Here is a 17,201-nt window from a genome sequence, read left to right as displayed (position 1 = left end):
TATGGATCTGAAAGCTGGGTCAGAAGTAAAACACTTGACCAAAGACTAGAGACCACAGATATGAGAGTCCTGAGAAAGATTATAGGTGTGAATAGATGGCATAAATGGCAATATCATATTAAAAAAGGATATTAGGAAAGAACTTGACATTGTCAGCATCCAGGAATGCATTAGCAGAGCTAATCTCAGGTGGTATGGTCACTTAAGCAGAATGGGAGAGGATAGATTAGCAAAAGAAGTGTTTTCTGACAGGTTGGTAGGGAAAAGACCTAGAGGAAGACCAGGATATATGTGGATTGATATAGTAAAAAGTGCCTTAGAAGACAGAAATATAAGACCTGATAATATTGGAGTCTTTACAGGTAACAGACTGATGGAAAATTGTAGATAGGAAGTTAGTAATGGTGTAAATTTTTCATGTAGTACTGTCATATCCTGTACACCCCCTTAAGGGTATGTATATCAGGAATTTTATGATGATGATCTTTCTCCCTCCCTTCTCTCTCTCTCTCTATCTATATATATATAGCTATATATAGATAGATAGATAGATACTTTATTTATTTATTATTATTATAGTAAAACAAAGATATTGTGATGTCTGTACTAATATGCTTAACTCATTGTACTCATCTAGAACCTATGATTATTTTTTTCATTTAATAATATATTAAATGAAATATAATATATTATTAAATGAATAATATATTATAAGGAAATTATAATGAGTTAAAGAATTTTACTTTTTATCACAAATAGTAAAAAGATATGGTATTCATTCATTCATTCAAATCATATGAATCATATTTTATTTCAGCAATGACTATCAAAAAGAAGTACCAAACTAAATATAAGCTCCCTACCCTTAACTGGATAGCTCTTAAGCCTAACCAGGTGAAAGGAACAGTGTTTAGTGAACTGGAAGATGATAAATTATACAGTGTAAGAATATCGAATTTGTTCTAATTTATAGCTAAAATAATAAAGTAAACATGTTATGATTTATATATTATAAAAAAATACTGATTTTTTTTTTCTGTTGTTAAAAATATCAGATAAATCCACTAAATAAAAACTTTAGCAATTGATAATATTTTTCCCTATAGATTTATCAAAATAGAATGCACAAGCACAGAAATATGTTTTGCATTTTCTTTGCTCTCCTCCCATTTCTTCTAACTCTTCAGTACAGCAACTGCTTAGCACATCTATTTAGAGTTCATCTGCTAAGTTACTAAACCTACTCTTCTTACTTCTCTTTCACTCCATACCCTTCAAGGCTGTTCTCTGGAACAACTTTCCTCATGAAGTATTCCCTAAGAACTACAGCCTTCAGCTGTTCAAGAAAAGAACATAAATCATAATTACCTCTCTCTCTCTCTATGAATGCTTGGGAATACAATTTAAAAAGCAAAAAGTTATTATTTTTATTGAGCTCTTTTTGTTTTTTCCCATAAGTTTGTTTTTCCAGATCTAGATAAAAATGAACAGAAATTATCATTACAACTGAAGATTTAAATGCACAGATTGGGAACTAGATAAATCCCAGGAATATGTTAAATATTCACCTGACCATTGAAAAATAAAAAAATGCAATTAAATTACTGCAGTTCTCTACAGACAATGAATTGAAAATAACTCATTCTACCAACATAAAGAAAATAGCATAAAATATCATAGAGAAATACCTTGGGTAATTTATCTACAAACTATATAATAATAGAGACATTAGACCTGAAAAAATAATGGATATCTGATTTAAGCTGATATTGGAACTGACTGTGCATTACTTACTAGAAAATTAAGATTCTAGAAGATAAAAAAATACAAAAAAGTAACAGGTAAATTAATAATTAAAGGGAAAAAAAGTAAGGCAGTAGAATTGTTATGGGAAGAAAGTTTTAAAACATTATATTAATAAAGAATAAAAGAGCAATTTAAGAAAATTCAGTTTCAATGAAAACTAGGAAATCTTCTAAAATAATAGACAAATAGCATATGAAACTTTAGGAGAGGGAACAGCTGGAAATAAAAGCAAGGATGGACTCCTTGGTATCAAGTGGTTAAACTATTATCACAAAAGAAAAAAGAAGCATTTTTAGCATATCTACAAGATAAATCTAATGAAGAAAAATATGAGATAAAAAGGCTTAAGTGAAACTTATTCTCAAATTATTCAAAATATCTTTAACATGATCTTTATGACACACTGAAGCAAATATGGAGATTAATTAGAAACCAAAGAACTGAAGTTGGATGAGTGCTGTCCTCATTGATTTTTAAAGTGGTTAACATATCCACTTTCAAGCCAGCAGCTTGTGGATTCAAATTCTGTCATGGGCATGAATGTTTGTAATTGTCTTTAGGTGATAAATGAATTTCATCACCGTGTAAGGCCACTGTCCTACTAATTTAAGGCCTATAGGAGCTTGAAAAATGTTCCATGTTTTGTCTTTAGAGCCAGGGTTTCTGGACTATATATAAAACAAAAAAGTAAATATTGCAAAAGGGAAAAAAAAATTCATTATCCCACTCACAGGACGAATGGTACTACAAGTGTGCAAATAAACTTTTATGCATTCAAGAGCCACATAAAAAAATATATATATGTAAACATAGCTTTGAAAAAGAATGTTAGGAAGAACACTTAGTAAATTGTATGAAGGTGAAGAAAAAATAACTTGACCTGATAATTTGAAAAATGATGAAGAATAGATATATGAGCACAGCAAATTGAAAACATTTGAAGAAAAATAAGGAATATAAAAACAGCTGGAATAGACAAAATACAGAGTGCGTTGTTAAAATATGGAGGACGAGAAATATTTCAGTTAACGTTTGTTTTTTTTTCAATGTTTTTCTAAAAAAATACGAGATGGATGGAGAAAAATATCACGCCACCAATTTTTAAAAAATGAGATAAAACAGATCCAGTTAATTCCAGAGGGATCAGGCATACAAAACTTATTCAAGAAATCATAAATAAATCTCTGTACTAAATGATGAGCAACAAGGTTTTAGATTCAGAAGATCCTGCATAAATGCACTATCTGCAGCATTACAATTAATATTAAAATTGATAGAGTATAACTCTCTAATTTTTATGTGTTGTACTATTACAGATAACATAGTTAATCAAATACAGAAGGTAATATACAAGAGAAGTATTTCATTTCCAACACATTTGCCAATAAAGTCTGTGTAACTGCAGGTTGTCAAGGTATTGAAGAGATTGGTAAGGAATAGAATACAGAATTGGGTTGATGGACATGGCATTCTTTATGATGGTCAGCATGAATTTGTAAAGGGTAGGTCCTGTTTTAGTAATTTACTTGCATTTTATGATAAGGTGACGAGTGTGTTAGATAAGGGAGAATCATATACAGTGATATTTTTAGACTTCGCAAAAGCATTTGATAGATTACCACATGATAAGTTGGTGTACAAACTGCAGAGGATGGGAATAGATAATATATTGATTAGATGGATCAGAGATTGGCTCTCTGAACGATACCCACAAGTTGTGTATGATGGAGCAGTGTCTCAAAAAAGAAAGATAACTAGTGGCATGCCCCGGGGTTCTGTTCTTGGGCCCCTGCTGTTTAACTTGTTTGTTTGTAAATGATATATCATGTGGACTGATTGGGGATCTTCAGTTATTTGCTGATGATGCAAAGTTGAGAAGAATTATAAGTAGCACTGCTGATGCTGAATCCCTTCAGGAAGATTTGAATAGACTTTTTACTTGGACAAAAGAGTGGGGTTGTAGTTTTAATATCAATAAGTGCAAGGAGTTGCATTTTCTCGTGCATAAATATAAGGCTGTGTACTATATCGATGGTGCTGTACTGCAGGAGGTGGATGAGATTAGAGATTTGGGAGTGATGGTTGACAGTAGACTGAAGTATAGAGGGCATGTTGCTAGTGTTGCAATGGTTGCACATCATAGTACTGTTATGATAAGGAGTATTCTAATGTGCAAGGATAAAGAAGTGGTTTAAGGCACTGGTCAGACCACACTTGGACTTTTGTGCTCAGATCTGGTCACCTGGTTTTCAGTGTGATGTGGAGACATTGGAGAGGATTCAGAGATGAGTGACTAAGACAATATTAGGGGTTTGGAATGCTGGCTATGGAGAGAGGTTGAAGAAATGTGGATTGCATAGTTTGGTGGATAGGAGGAAGAGAGGTGATATGATAGAGACATTTAGGTTGGTGACAGGATTTTATCAGATTAATCCAGAGGGGATTATAAAAAGAGTAGAAGGTGAGAGGGGAAGAACCAGAGGTCATTCCTGGAAATTATGTAAAAGTGTGGTGAACAAGGGTGAGAGGAGTAGATTTTTATATATGGAGAATTGTCAGTGAATGGAATGCATTACCAGAATGTGTTGTTAATGCAAGGAGTATTAAGGACTTTAAGATTCTATATGATAAATATGTGGTCATTTGAATGAACCTCCCACGATGAGTCTATCGACTCCATGGAGGGTGTAATAATAAAAATGGAAATATCAGAAGTGATTAGTAGACAACCAATCAGGTATAAGCTTGAAGATCTAACGTGGAATTATAAGATGCCAGATTACTTGGCCATGACAGGCCTGTGAGCATAACAAAAAAAAAAAGATGGGATGGGATATATTCTTGACTGAAAATTGGCCGGATATATAAATTTGATATTATGATTCACAGATCATATATACCAATGGAATCAATATATAAGCCTGCTTCCTCCTTATTTAATGATAAGAGTTATCTACATATATCTTAGATGGCTGATTTATAACTTAGCTATATTTCTGGGATGTCAGACTCAAAGTTGCATATGGGCAATTTTTTGTTGAAACCCCAGGCCAAATGCCCAATCAAAAAATTCTGAAAATTCTTTCATTGTTCTTTTGTTTGCATTGTTGTATTATCCATCCAAATCACCATCACCATCGATATCCTCATATGTACCTTCATTGTGGGTACAGGCTACTACAACAATACTACATAATTATCATCATCATAATGCTAATTATGGATATAGACCATATTGGTCTGTGCAGGTCTCTTTTTCTATCCAATATCCTCTTTTGAGGTCTACCCTGCCTTCTTTTTCCAGTTGGCTTATATGTTAGTATTTGTTTTGGATGTCGGGTGTTGGCCATTCGGCTTACATGTTCAATCCATTTTTGTTTATAATTGTTTAGTTTTTCTTCTATTGATTTTGTTTTTAGTTCTTTTAAAATGTCTTTGTTCCTTTTTTGATCTAATAATGTGTATTTTGCAGTTCTCATAAATCTCATTTCACTTGTTTTTATTCTTTGTTTATCTTGTTTGTTTATTCCTCAAATTTCACTGCCATATAATAATGTGGGCACTGCTAAAGTGTTGTACATTTTCAAGCGTGTTTCTTTTTGTACTATATTTGGGTTGAGTGTTCTATTTATCAGGCCTATAATCTGTAAAATTTTGAAGTTTTTAATTTTATGTCTTTTTCTCCTTCATATGATATTTCACATCCAAGATAACTGAAAGTATTTATCTGTTCTGTTATATTATTATTAATAACTATTTTGCTTCTAACTGGAGTTTGTCCACAAAATGCCATTGTTTTAGTTTTATCTATGGAAATTTTCATTCCAAACTGTTCTACTATAATGTTTAAATTCTACATTGCTCTTTGTAAATTGTCTTCCTTATCTGATATTATTACCTGATCATCTGCAAATAATAGTGTATTTATTTTGTTCTTCCGGAAAATTTCTATACCTTGATTGTTTAAGGAGTTCCACTGTATTAATATTTCATTAATGTAAATATTGAATAGTGTTTGAGACAGAGGACATCCCTGTCTTACTCCTTGGTTTATAGATTTTTTTCAGACAACTTTTCATTTATTTTTATTTCATTATCTTTATATATATTCAATATTTCATGTAGTAAAATATTAGGTATATTTATTCTTTGTAATATAACAAACAGTATATATATCTCTCTGTCATATGCTTTTTTGTAATCTATAAACAAATGATGAGTTTACAAATTAAATTCTCTTCTTTTTTCTATAAGTAGTTTTAAACAGAAAGCTGCATCCATTGTAGAGCATCCTTTTCTAAATCCATTTTGACATTCTAATAATATTTTTTCACTGTATATTTTTAGTTTTTCATTAAGTATTCTACTATATATTTCGTAGCATGTATTCAATAAACTAATACCTCTCTAGTTAGCCGGTTTTGTTTTATCCCCTTTTTTAAATATAGGTATTACTATGCTTGTATTCCATTCGATTGGTATTTGTCCATTTGTATATATTTTATTTTAAAATTTTAGTAATCTGATGAAATTTTTTTTCCAGCAAATTTATTCAGTTTGGAGTTTATCCCATCTTCTCCTGCCGATTTGTCATTTTTTATTTTATTTAGGTTGTCCTTTAATTCTTTCATTGTTATCATATCATTTAAGATATTTTGTAAGTTTCTGGTGTAATTATTTTGGATGTCAGTATTATCCATCCAAAGATCTATAAAGTAATCCAAGAATTCTTTTACATCTATTTCACAATTTATATTTGCAGTTTCTTTTATATCTGCATTCATGTGTTTTAGAATTTTGTATATGTCATTTTCTAGATATGATACAAATTTTTTCCAGCTTTCTCTGTGTCTCTTTCTGGTTTCTCTTTTGGCTATTGCTCGTCTTTTATTATATTCAATTTCATCTTGTTTTTTGCTACTTAACCATCTGTTAAAAGCCAGCTTTTTATTTTCAATTATTGTTTTTATTTCATTATCCCATATATGTAATTTATTTTATTTTTATGATATTTTATGTGTGTTCCTAGACTTTCATATGCTGCTGATGTGATAATTTCTTTTATATTATTCCATTCTTTCTCAATGTCTTCATTTTCTTGTATTTTTTCTAAGTAGTTATTAATCCTCTATTGGTATAAATTTATTATACTTGAACCATTTAGTAGTCTTACTTTGTAACTAGATTTTGTTTCTCTAGTTTGTTTATTTTTTTTGTATTTTTTGTAGCCAGCTTGGTGGAAATCTTAGTTTTGCCTGTACTAAATAGTGATCTGTGTCAATTTTTAGCCCTCTTCTAACTTTAACGTCTAGGAAGAGGTTTGCTGCTTTTTCATTTGCTATAAAGTACTCTATTATTGATTTTTGTCCTCTTGCACACCACGTATATTTATGTATATTTTTATGTTTGCAAAATGTATTCATTATTTTTAAATTATTATATATTGTATAATCAATGAGTTGCTTTCCATTTTTGTTTACTGTTGGTTCTCCGAATTTTTGTATATTATTGTTATTTATTTATTTTTTTTTTAATTCCTATTCTGGCATTAAGATCTCCAGCTATAATTATATGGTCTGTTTTATTTAATTTTTCATATATTCCTTGTAACTCTGTTAAAGTAATCATTTTCTTCTTCTTTTCCTCCTTCAGGGGCATACACTCCAACAACTGTTAAATTTTCTTTATTTAATTTTAATCGAACTTCTAATATTCTTTCATTCCAGTATGTATAATGAGTTATTTTTGCTTTAATTGATTTATGGATCCAAATCATTACACCAGCTTTCACATGTATTTGTTTGTCCACTCCACTATATATCATATTGTAGTTAGCTGTTTCTTTTGTTCCTTTAAGTTTCTTTTTTGTTTCTTTAAGAACAAAAATTTATATATTTTCGTCATTTAAAATTTTATCTAATTCTTCTTTATGTGCTATGCCTCTAATGCTCCATGTAGCATATTTCACTATGTTTTTCTTTTTCCAAAGTTTTCCAGTTTGCAGTCATTTCCCATGTTTTCTGTTCAGTTTGGATTTTGATGAGACTTGAAAGTAATATGTCTTTCCCTATGTCAAGTGACTAGCATGACGATAGGTATCCTAGTAGTGGGACTGCCACCTTAAGACAACTAGGCTTGCCTTTTTTAGTAGATAGTGGAAACTACAGTTTGAGAGGAAAGAGTCACTCCCTCGCCATTGAGTTGTTCTAATAGTACTGGGGAGGGGGATAAGAAGTAAGAGAGAGTAGAGGGAAAGAAGACTAGAAGACCAGTCTCCAGATATGATATACAGAGTGCATATTGTATGAAGTAAGATCAGGTCTAGCTTGGGTATCTCGGGTTTGCCATGCCCATACTCACCAATGTGAGCCCCTGAAAAAATTAAGTTTATATTATTACTAAACTCCTATCAACAATTTTCATCCAAATTAATCTATTACTTGTCAGCACTCCAATTTTGTCTTAGTTAATGTTTTGTTATTCTAAAGTACTTCTGACTGAATCAGTCCACCTAAACATCGACATTCCTCTTGGACTTTTTTTCCCCTGCCATCTTGACATAAAACACTTGCTCTTTTTTTTTCTATTCTTTTCTCTTCCAATCTGCTTTAGTCACTACACCACCATAGGATAGACCTGCTCACATTCTTGAATGCTCAGAATGTAAGTTCCTTCCTAATATCTTCATTTTTACTATGATTCTGCCATTGATGACATTGGTTTATTCTCCTAATTTTTCTCAGAACCTTCATATCTGTGCTCTCTTATCTTTGATCAAGTGCTTTATTCCTAATGCAACTCTCAGATCCATAACTTAAAACTGGTTTGAATACTTTCTTGTATACTCCAGGTTTAGCATTTTGGCTAATTTCTTATTCCTTATAAATTCATTCAGCATGCCCCCCCCCATTATAGCTTTGCTTACTCTCTTCTCAATTTTCATACTTAATTTGCCATCTTCACTGAAAACTGTACCTAAATAGCTGAAATATTTTTACTTGTTCTATAGGTTCTCCACTGAGAATGCAGCATATTTTCATAGTTTGGTCTTTATATTGCTAATTTTCATGCCACATTTGTTTCAGTTGTTATTTAGGGTACAACATCATACTACTTAGGCACGATTTTTAGTTTATATGGAATAGAGAGAAATTAGTCAGAACACTAAATTAGCTGTATACAAGACAGTGTTCACACCAATTTTAACTTATGGATCTGAGAGCTGGGTTAGAAATAAAACACTTGACCAAAGACTAAAAACCACAGATATGAGAAACCTGAGAAAGATTAGGGGGAATGAACAGATGGCATCATATTAAAATTACATCATCATTATCATCGTCAAATTCCTGCCATGTACCCTCAAGGGGTGTACAGGATATGATAGTACTACATGAAAAATTTACATCATTACTAACTTCCTATCTACAATTTTCCTCCAAATCAGTCTGTTACGTGTTCAAGACTCCAACACTATAAGATCTTATATTTCTATCGTCTAAGGCACTTTGTACCCTATCAATCCACCTATGTCTTGGTCTTCCTCTGGTTCGTTTTCTTGCCAACCTGGCAGAGAACACTTGTTTCGCTAATCTTTCCTCGTCCATTTTGTTTAAGTGACCATACCACCTGAGATTAGCTCTGCTAACGCACTCCTGGATGCTGACAATGTCAAGTTCATTGCTAATATCCTCGTTTTTAATATGATATTGCCATTGATGCCATCTGTTCATGCCTCTAATCTTTCTCAGGAATCTCATATCTGCGGTCTCTAGTCTTTGGTCAAGTGTTTTACTTCTGACCCAGCTCTCAGATCCATAAGTTAAAGCTGGCTTGAATACAGCTAATTTATTGTTCCGAATAATTTCTCTCTTATTCCACATGAATTTATTCAGTTGACTTCCTACCATACCAGCTTTGTTGATTCTGTTGTCTATTTCCGTATTTAATTTACCATCTTCACTAAAAATTGTGCCTAAGTAGCTGAAATATTTTACTTGTTTCACAGGTTCTCCATTCACAACACAGTTGACATTTTCAATGATTCTGCCTATTTTCTTTGTCTTTGTCTTTTTATTGTTGACTTTCATACCATATCTATTACAACAGTTATTCAATTTAGTCAGAGAATCTTGCAGACTTGTAGCGGATTTATTTAGAAGTATAACACCATTCGCATAAAGCAAACAGCTGACATTAACATCTCCAATTATAATATCATGTTTAATACCACTTTCCTTCATAATGTGAACCATATAGATAATGAATAATAGAGGGGATAATGTACATCCTTGTCTCACACCAGATTTAACATTAAACCATCTTCCTGAACTTCCTTCAATTCTAACTGCTGACTTACAACTCAAATAAAGACTAAGTATTGCTTGATATAATGCCCCATTCACACCATATAACTGCAGCGTATTGAATAGCTTCTCTCTTGGCACCTTGTCATATGCCTTTTCCAAATCGACAAAACTTAAATATTCAGTTTTATTTCCCTTTTTATATATGGGTACTATTAGAGCTCTATCCAATCATCGGGAATTCGTCCCTCTGTCCAGGCTTTCTGAACTATGCAGTGCAGTCACTGTAAGACATTTATACCACTATACTTCAGCATTTCTGGTCGAATATCATCTACTCCTGCTGCCTTTCCACATTTCAAGCCTTTGATGGCTTTTTCTACTTCAAGTATGGATATGTATTCCTGACTGTATGTCTGTTGAGTGTTTTTTACCACTGTGCTATCACTGCTTCTTTCATTTAGCAATTTTTCGAAGTAATTACCCCATTCTTCAAGGGTATCTTTTTCTCCCATTTTCATGACACCCTTATCATCTCTGATTCCTTTTACAGCACTCTTTCCTCCATTCCTAAGCTTCAACAACCTCCAGAATATTTTGCCACCTTCTTGATATTTATTTTCTATGTTCTTGCCAAAGTCCTCCATTGACTTTTGTTTAGCTAGTTTTACACAGTGTTTAGCTTTCTTACATTTGTCTCTGTATTCTCTGAGAGCACAAGCTGACTTATTTGCCAGGAACTTTTGATATGCTTTCTTCTTTTCCTTCACTACCTCTTTAACTTCCTGTGTCCACCAGGGAGTTCTGATTTTTTTATCCTTACACACAACCTCACCACATGCCTCTCTGGCTGAATCAATCAGGGTTTTCTTCAAGGCTTGCCACTAAATCTCCAAGGTTTGGTTCCTGTTCTCAAACTCTTTAATTTTTTCTTCAATAATCTTTGCGTATTTTAGTCTACAGTTCACATCTGAGAGCTGCTCCACTTTTATTCGCTTTAAAACTTTCTTACATGTTATTTTTTTTTCAATATGAAATTCAATTTTATCCTGCTCAAGACTAAATAGTGATTGCTTCCAATTTCAAATCCTCTGTACACTCTGGTGTCCTGCTCCAGGGAGAAAACATCACTATCAACAATAACATAGTCAATGAGACTTTTCTTATTCCTTCCCTCTTCTCTCCATGTGAATTTGTGTACATTTTTATGTTGGAACATGGTGTTAATAATAACCAGTCCATGTCCTGAGCAGAAATCCAACAGATATTTGCCATTATTATTAGCTTTGCTCCAAATTTTCCCAAAATATTTTTGTATGACTGACAATCATTTCCTGCTCTGCTATTTAGATCCCCAACAAGGACCACTTTTCCTTTTTCATTGTGTCAGTTGCTTTTTCTAAAGCATCAAAAAATTCCTCCACTTCTACCTTAGTAGAACCTTCTGTGGGACCATAGGCACAAATAAGTCTCATTGTCCAGTTCCCCATTCTCATATTTGCCCATATTACTCTACTTGAGACTGCCTGCCATTCAAGAAGATTAGCCTCACATTTTGTGTTGAATACTATGGCTGCTCCTTTTCGTTGATTGTCATTGTCTGAATGTAACATTTTGTATTTATTGCTCAGAAAGATCTCTCTAGTTTTTGTCTTAGTAATGATGTAAATTTTTCATGTAGTACTATCATATCCTGTACACCCCTTGAGGGTACATGGCAGGAATTTAATGATGATGATGATGATGATAGTTTTTGTCTTTTTTGTTTCAGTTACCTCTATTATGTTGATCTGGTACTTATCTAATTCCTCAGCTAGCTCCATTTCTTTGCCATTCAGGCTTCTTATGTTGATAGTACCGATCTTTAACTCTGGTGATGTTGAGTTGGGGTGTGTTTTCAGATTTGTTCCAGTAGCTGACTTTTTGCTGTTTGCCCTGGTTCCCTGGCGAAAACAACGGGGACTTGTTTAACCAGACGACACCCCAGCCAGCATGAAATTTTGTCATGTTGTACCATCATTCTGTATTTTGGTTTAACCAATAAGAATACAATTTGGTCGGCTAAATCCCAAATTGCTACCCATCCTCATTCGTTCAGTATCCAGGTAGATACCCAACAGGGTTCACCACGAGAAGGTGAGGATTGGACATTAGGTCAGAAACCCTGGTCGGTTCTACGCATTCCTGTAATGGCTATGTGAAGGTCTCCTCTCAGTTGGAAAAACTTGACATTGTTAGGATACCTAATCTCAGTTGATATGGTCACTTAAACAGAATGGGAAAGGAGAGATAAGCAAAACAAGTTTTCTCTGCCAGGTTTGCAGGAAAATGACTCAGAGGAAGACCAAGATATAGGTAGGTTGATATAGTAAAAAGGGCCTTAGAAGATAGAAATATAAGATCTGATAATGTTGGAGTCTTGACAGGTAACAGATTGATTTAGAGGAAAATTGTTGATAGGAAGTTAGTAATGATAAGTGTATCATGTAGTACTATCACATCCTACACACTCCTTGAGGGTACATGTCAAGAATTTGATGATGACAACATCATCTGATAAAGCAAAGAGCTAAGTTTGATATCTTCAATTCTAATGTCAGGTTTAATGCCACTTTCTTTCATAATGCGATCATACAAATGATGAATAAGAGCAGAGATAACATATACCTGTGTCGTACACCTAATTTTATATCATGCTGTCTTCCTGTATTTCTTTCAATACTACCTGTGACATATCTATTACTGAGCAACACATATTGGCAATGTGTTGCTCTGTATAATGTTCCATTTATCCAGTATAATGTATCATTTTGAAAAGTTTTTCTCTGAGCATCTCGCCTGCTTTTTCCAGATCTAAAAAACTCGAGTACTGATCCCTGTTATATCCCCATGATTTCTTAGTTCTTTATCATAAAGTGAAAATCTAATCTTGACAACCTCTATATGACCTGAATCCAGCTTCAAGTTTTTCATCCATTGTTTTTCTGCCTCTTTTCAGTTATGCTTGCATAAATCATACCTGGATCACTTAGAAAAGAAATTCCTCTGTAATTTTCATATGCAGTTTTATTCCATTTTTTTTTTATAGATTGGGATTATTCCAATTATCTCTAATTTGACCTTCTGACCATGTCTTCTGAGCCACTTCAAAACTTTTATACCTCCATATTTGGAAGTAATTACTCCATACATATAGATTATCCTAATCTTCAGTTTTCATCACTTTTAACATCTTTGATTCCTTTTACAGTATGCTTTGCTCCATTTCCAATTTTTTTTTGATAGCCTCTGGAACATTTTGCATCAGTTATTTCCTGATATTTATTTTGTATGTTCTTACCAATCTTCTCATGACTTGTTTAGTTACTTTTTCCACATAGCTGTCTTGCATTTTCTTTTTTGTTTTGTGTGTGTTCTTTTAGAGTATCTGCTGACATTTGCCAGGAGCATTTGGTATGTTTTGTTCTTTTTTCAGGACTGTTTCTTTAACTTCTTGTGGCCATCATGATTTTATTTTTCTATACTTGCAGACAACTACACATGCCTTGCTAGCTGAATCAGTCTGTGTTTTCTTCAGTTTGTCTGAGACTCCAAGATGGGTTATTGTTTTTGAGCTGCTTCATTTTTTTTTCTTCAATTTTTTTTTTTTTTTTTGTTTAGTTTACAGTTTATCTATAAAAGCTGCTCAACTTTAATTCTTTTAAAAACTTTTTCATACTGTTCTTTTCAATGTCATATTTCTTTTTATCCTACTTAAAACTGATGGTCACTTCCAGTTTCGAATCCTCTGTAGGCTCTTGTATCCTGAACCAGCATGAAGATTTCACTATCGACAATGACATAATCAATGAATCAATGATGCTTTTCTTATTTCTTGTGTCTTCTCTCTATGTGAACTTGTGCATATCTTTATGCTGGAACATAATGTGTTAGTAATGACAAGTCTATATCTTGAGCAGAAATTTCACAGATATTTGATGTTGAATGCTATCATCACTCCTTTCTTTTCTTTCCTTGATCACTATTGCTCAAACCTAACATTCCATGCTTATTATTTAGTAGAATTTTACCTGTTTTTGTATTTTTTGTCTCAGTAATGTCAGTTATGTCCACATGGGACACAATTCAATTTCCTTTCCATTAATATTGCTTATGTTGATAGTTCCTTTCTTTTGATATTAGGTTCATTCTTCTTGTGCTAGATGTTGAGTTGGAGTTTCCAGTAACTGACTTTTCACTTATTTGTCCTGGTTTCCCAATGAAAACAGTAAGAGCCTTGTTCAGGCGACACCCCAGCCATTGTGAAATCTCATCACGTTGCATCATCATTATGCATACAATTGTACATATTGTATTACTCTAATTATATGTTGATTCATTTGAATTCCAATAATTTGCCATATTATATGCTCGAAAGTAAATTAGTTCTTCCACGGGTCAAATATTCTTTCATATGTCTTTCAGTTTGTTTAAAACTTGCTTTTTTTATTTCTTATTTTTATTATTTGAATGCAAAATGCATTCTTGTGAACTGTTTAATTTTAATTAATTGGAAATAAACAAACTTATAGCTATTCTAAATTTATTTTTATTTGACCCTCTTTCTTTTGTCTGTTAAACATTTTGAACATCTCATAAATTGACTAAACATAATTTCCAACAAGTTGTCATTTCAGCATACCAGCAAAAATGAGCGTCCATTAACATTCCACTTACACTTAGAGAATCTGAGGATCTACACTATATTCATTAATACAGAGACTTCAAACATTGTAACAGATGGATTGATTCTGGTCTTGTAAAAATACTTATAAAGCACAAGATTCAAAAAAAAAAAGTTACAAAATGCAATCCTATTAATCATTCAATTGTGATAAGTTCAAAATCCTGCCATACTTTATACTTTTGTACTGAAGTATAAACTTTGATTAACTGAGCGCTATTATATCAAGTAGGAAGTTTCACTCTACATTGGCATTTGATGTCATATATGGTCAACTGTCAATTTCCACCAAACCCTCATAGACACATTGCTATTTTAAAGGAAATTTGCTATAGAAAACTCTCCACTGTAACAAACTCTTTTCATGGTCTCTTTTAATATGCAATAGGTAATGTTGATATCTGCTTTTGTGCTATGTTAAGAATCAGGTTGTATTAGTATCTACAGCAGTGTAGAAGTTCCCTGTGAATTGCAGAGCATCCCTACATAGAAGCAGAATCTTATGAGTGTACCCTTTCCTGTAGGGCACCTGTTCATGGTATAGGGGACCTCTAAGTAATGGTACTGGCCCTTTTCATTCTTCCTCTTTTTTCTTTGCTTTTCTTCCTGTGTTCTTTGCTCTGCTTCTCCTGAGTCTTTTTTTTTTTTTACTGTCCTTTATTCCAGACCACTACAATGTGATTCAACACCCTGTCCGCATGTTTGCCATGCACTGTGACCCATCCCCACTTCCAGAAAGGGAGATCTTTGTAGTAATCTTGCATTACTTTGGCATCTGGTTTGGCAAGATGGACAGTCCTAGATTGCCCAATTAGGATAAATCAGCTAGTGGACTTGCCTTGCAAGGGTCAACAGTTTTCCAGTAAGTCTCCTACCCCATGGTCTATGAACAGGGCTCAAGGCTTGCTGCAGTTCTAGTATAGCATCTGGAGTAGTCCTGACGTTCCACTCTTGAGCACAATCATTGCTTGCCAGTCAGTGGGTGTCCATGTGTTGCTCTTTGGTGGGTAAGTATCTCTGTCTCTGAACAAAAAAATCTCTTGAGCATGAATTTTTCATCCTCAAATGTTTCAGGAGCCCTTGCAAAGTCCCAAACAAGTACTTATATCATAGATACATAATGTGATAACAGAAGTAAGAAACAAAAGATATATAATACTAGTACAAATGTACCAGTGTTTCTCATCATCCATGCAACAGGTGAAAAGCTGATAGGGAAAATATTAGCCTTCTTTACTCATAAGAGTTTAGAAGGGCTGACAGGATCTCCCAAAACAGTCAAGAAACCGCATTCTGGTGATATTCTTGTTGAAACATCTGGTCAGCAGAACTGAGAAAACTGGAAAAGCACCTGCTCCTTACACTGCACAAAAACCTGGCACGAAAGGAAATTTAAGGAATCCTGCGAAATCCTGATAAACCACCCAAATATCAACAACAAAGATGGCATGAAAATTCCAAGGATCTGGATGGCACACATTCAGCCTACCTAATATGAAAGATCCAGCATAAGTCAGGACTCTAGCCAATCCTTAGCTAGTATTAGAAACCATTCCATACCAACTGGCCGGAATGATGTTAATATATGTATATAGTAGACAACACTAATAATAGGACTCTAGCGTGATGTATAATTTTTTTTTTAATTTAATTTAATTTTTTTTTTTAAATTTTATTTTATTTTTTTTATTTTTTATTTTTATTTTTTTTCTCACCAGAGGTCCGACCAACAATTGTTGTAGCAGTTGGCCAGTGTCTTTAACAAACCAGTTTGATTGTAGTATAGCTTGTTTCCTGTGTATATAGTTGTATGCTCCAGAAGATGACCTTGACATAAAGGTCAAAACGTCGAATGTAGATTTTAGTTATATTAAACTAAAGTTTTTATTCAAACACGATAGTTGTCTCCATAATTTTCAAAAATGCATTCGGATCACCGTGCAAGCCTAAAAGAAAGGATTGAGAAAATTTCTAATGACTACATCAATAGGTGGAATACCAATTACAGTGATACCTCTTAAAACACAAAACTCTTTTAGAGGAGTGAAATCAGAATGGAATCTCCTTGATGTTCCTGATGAAATATGTTCAGAACTTAAAGATCAGGGAGTTGACAGGTGTGACATGCATCATGATATGTAGGGATGGTCACCTGGTTCCAACCAGAAACATCATCCTTTCTTTTGATACACCTAAGCCTCTAATAAAAGCAGGATATCTCAACTGTCCTATTAGACTGTACATCCCTAATCCACTAAGATACTTTGTCAGAATTATGGGCATGCCCAAACTGCCTGTCGTGCTACCACCTGTGCCTGACATGGTAGTAAAAAGCATAACAAATCTTATTCTGCAAAGAAAGTTAA

General features: G+C 33.3%; 1 protein-coding gene across 1 annotated transcript in view; it reads left to right on the top strand.

Moving 5' to 3' along the window:
* Positions 1–17,201, top strand: part of Frl (formin-like protein) — a 516,064-nt gene that overhangs the window by 333,080 nt on the left and 165,783 nt on the right. The window contains 1 exon segment of the mRNA XM_090412395.1: positions 818–942. Coding sequence (XP_090268521.1) covers positions 818–942 — 125 coding nt within the window.

The sequence above is a fragment of the Typopeltis vanoorti genome, chromosome 22 (genome assembly GCF_054136105.1).
Source record: "Typopeltis vanoorti isolate ZY-2024b chromosome 22, IOZ_Tvanoo_1.0, whole genome shotgun sequence".
NCBI classification, from domain to species: Eukaryota; Metazoa; Arthropoda; class Arachnida; order Uropygi; family Thelyphonidae; genus Typopeltis; species Typopeltis vanoorti.
This window is presented reverse-complemented; position numbering and strand designations above follow the sequence as displayed.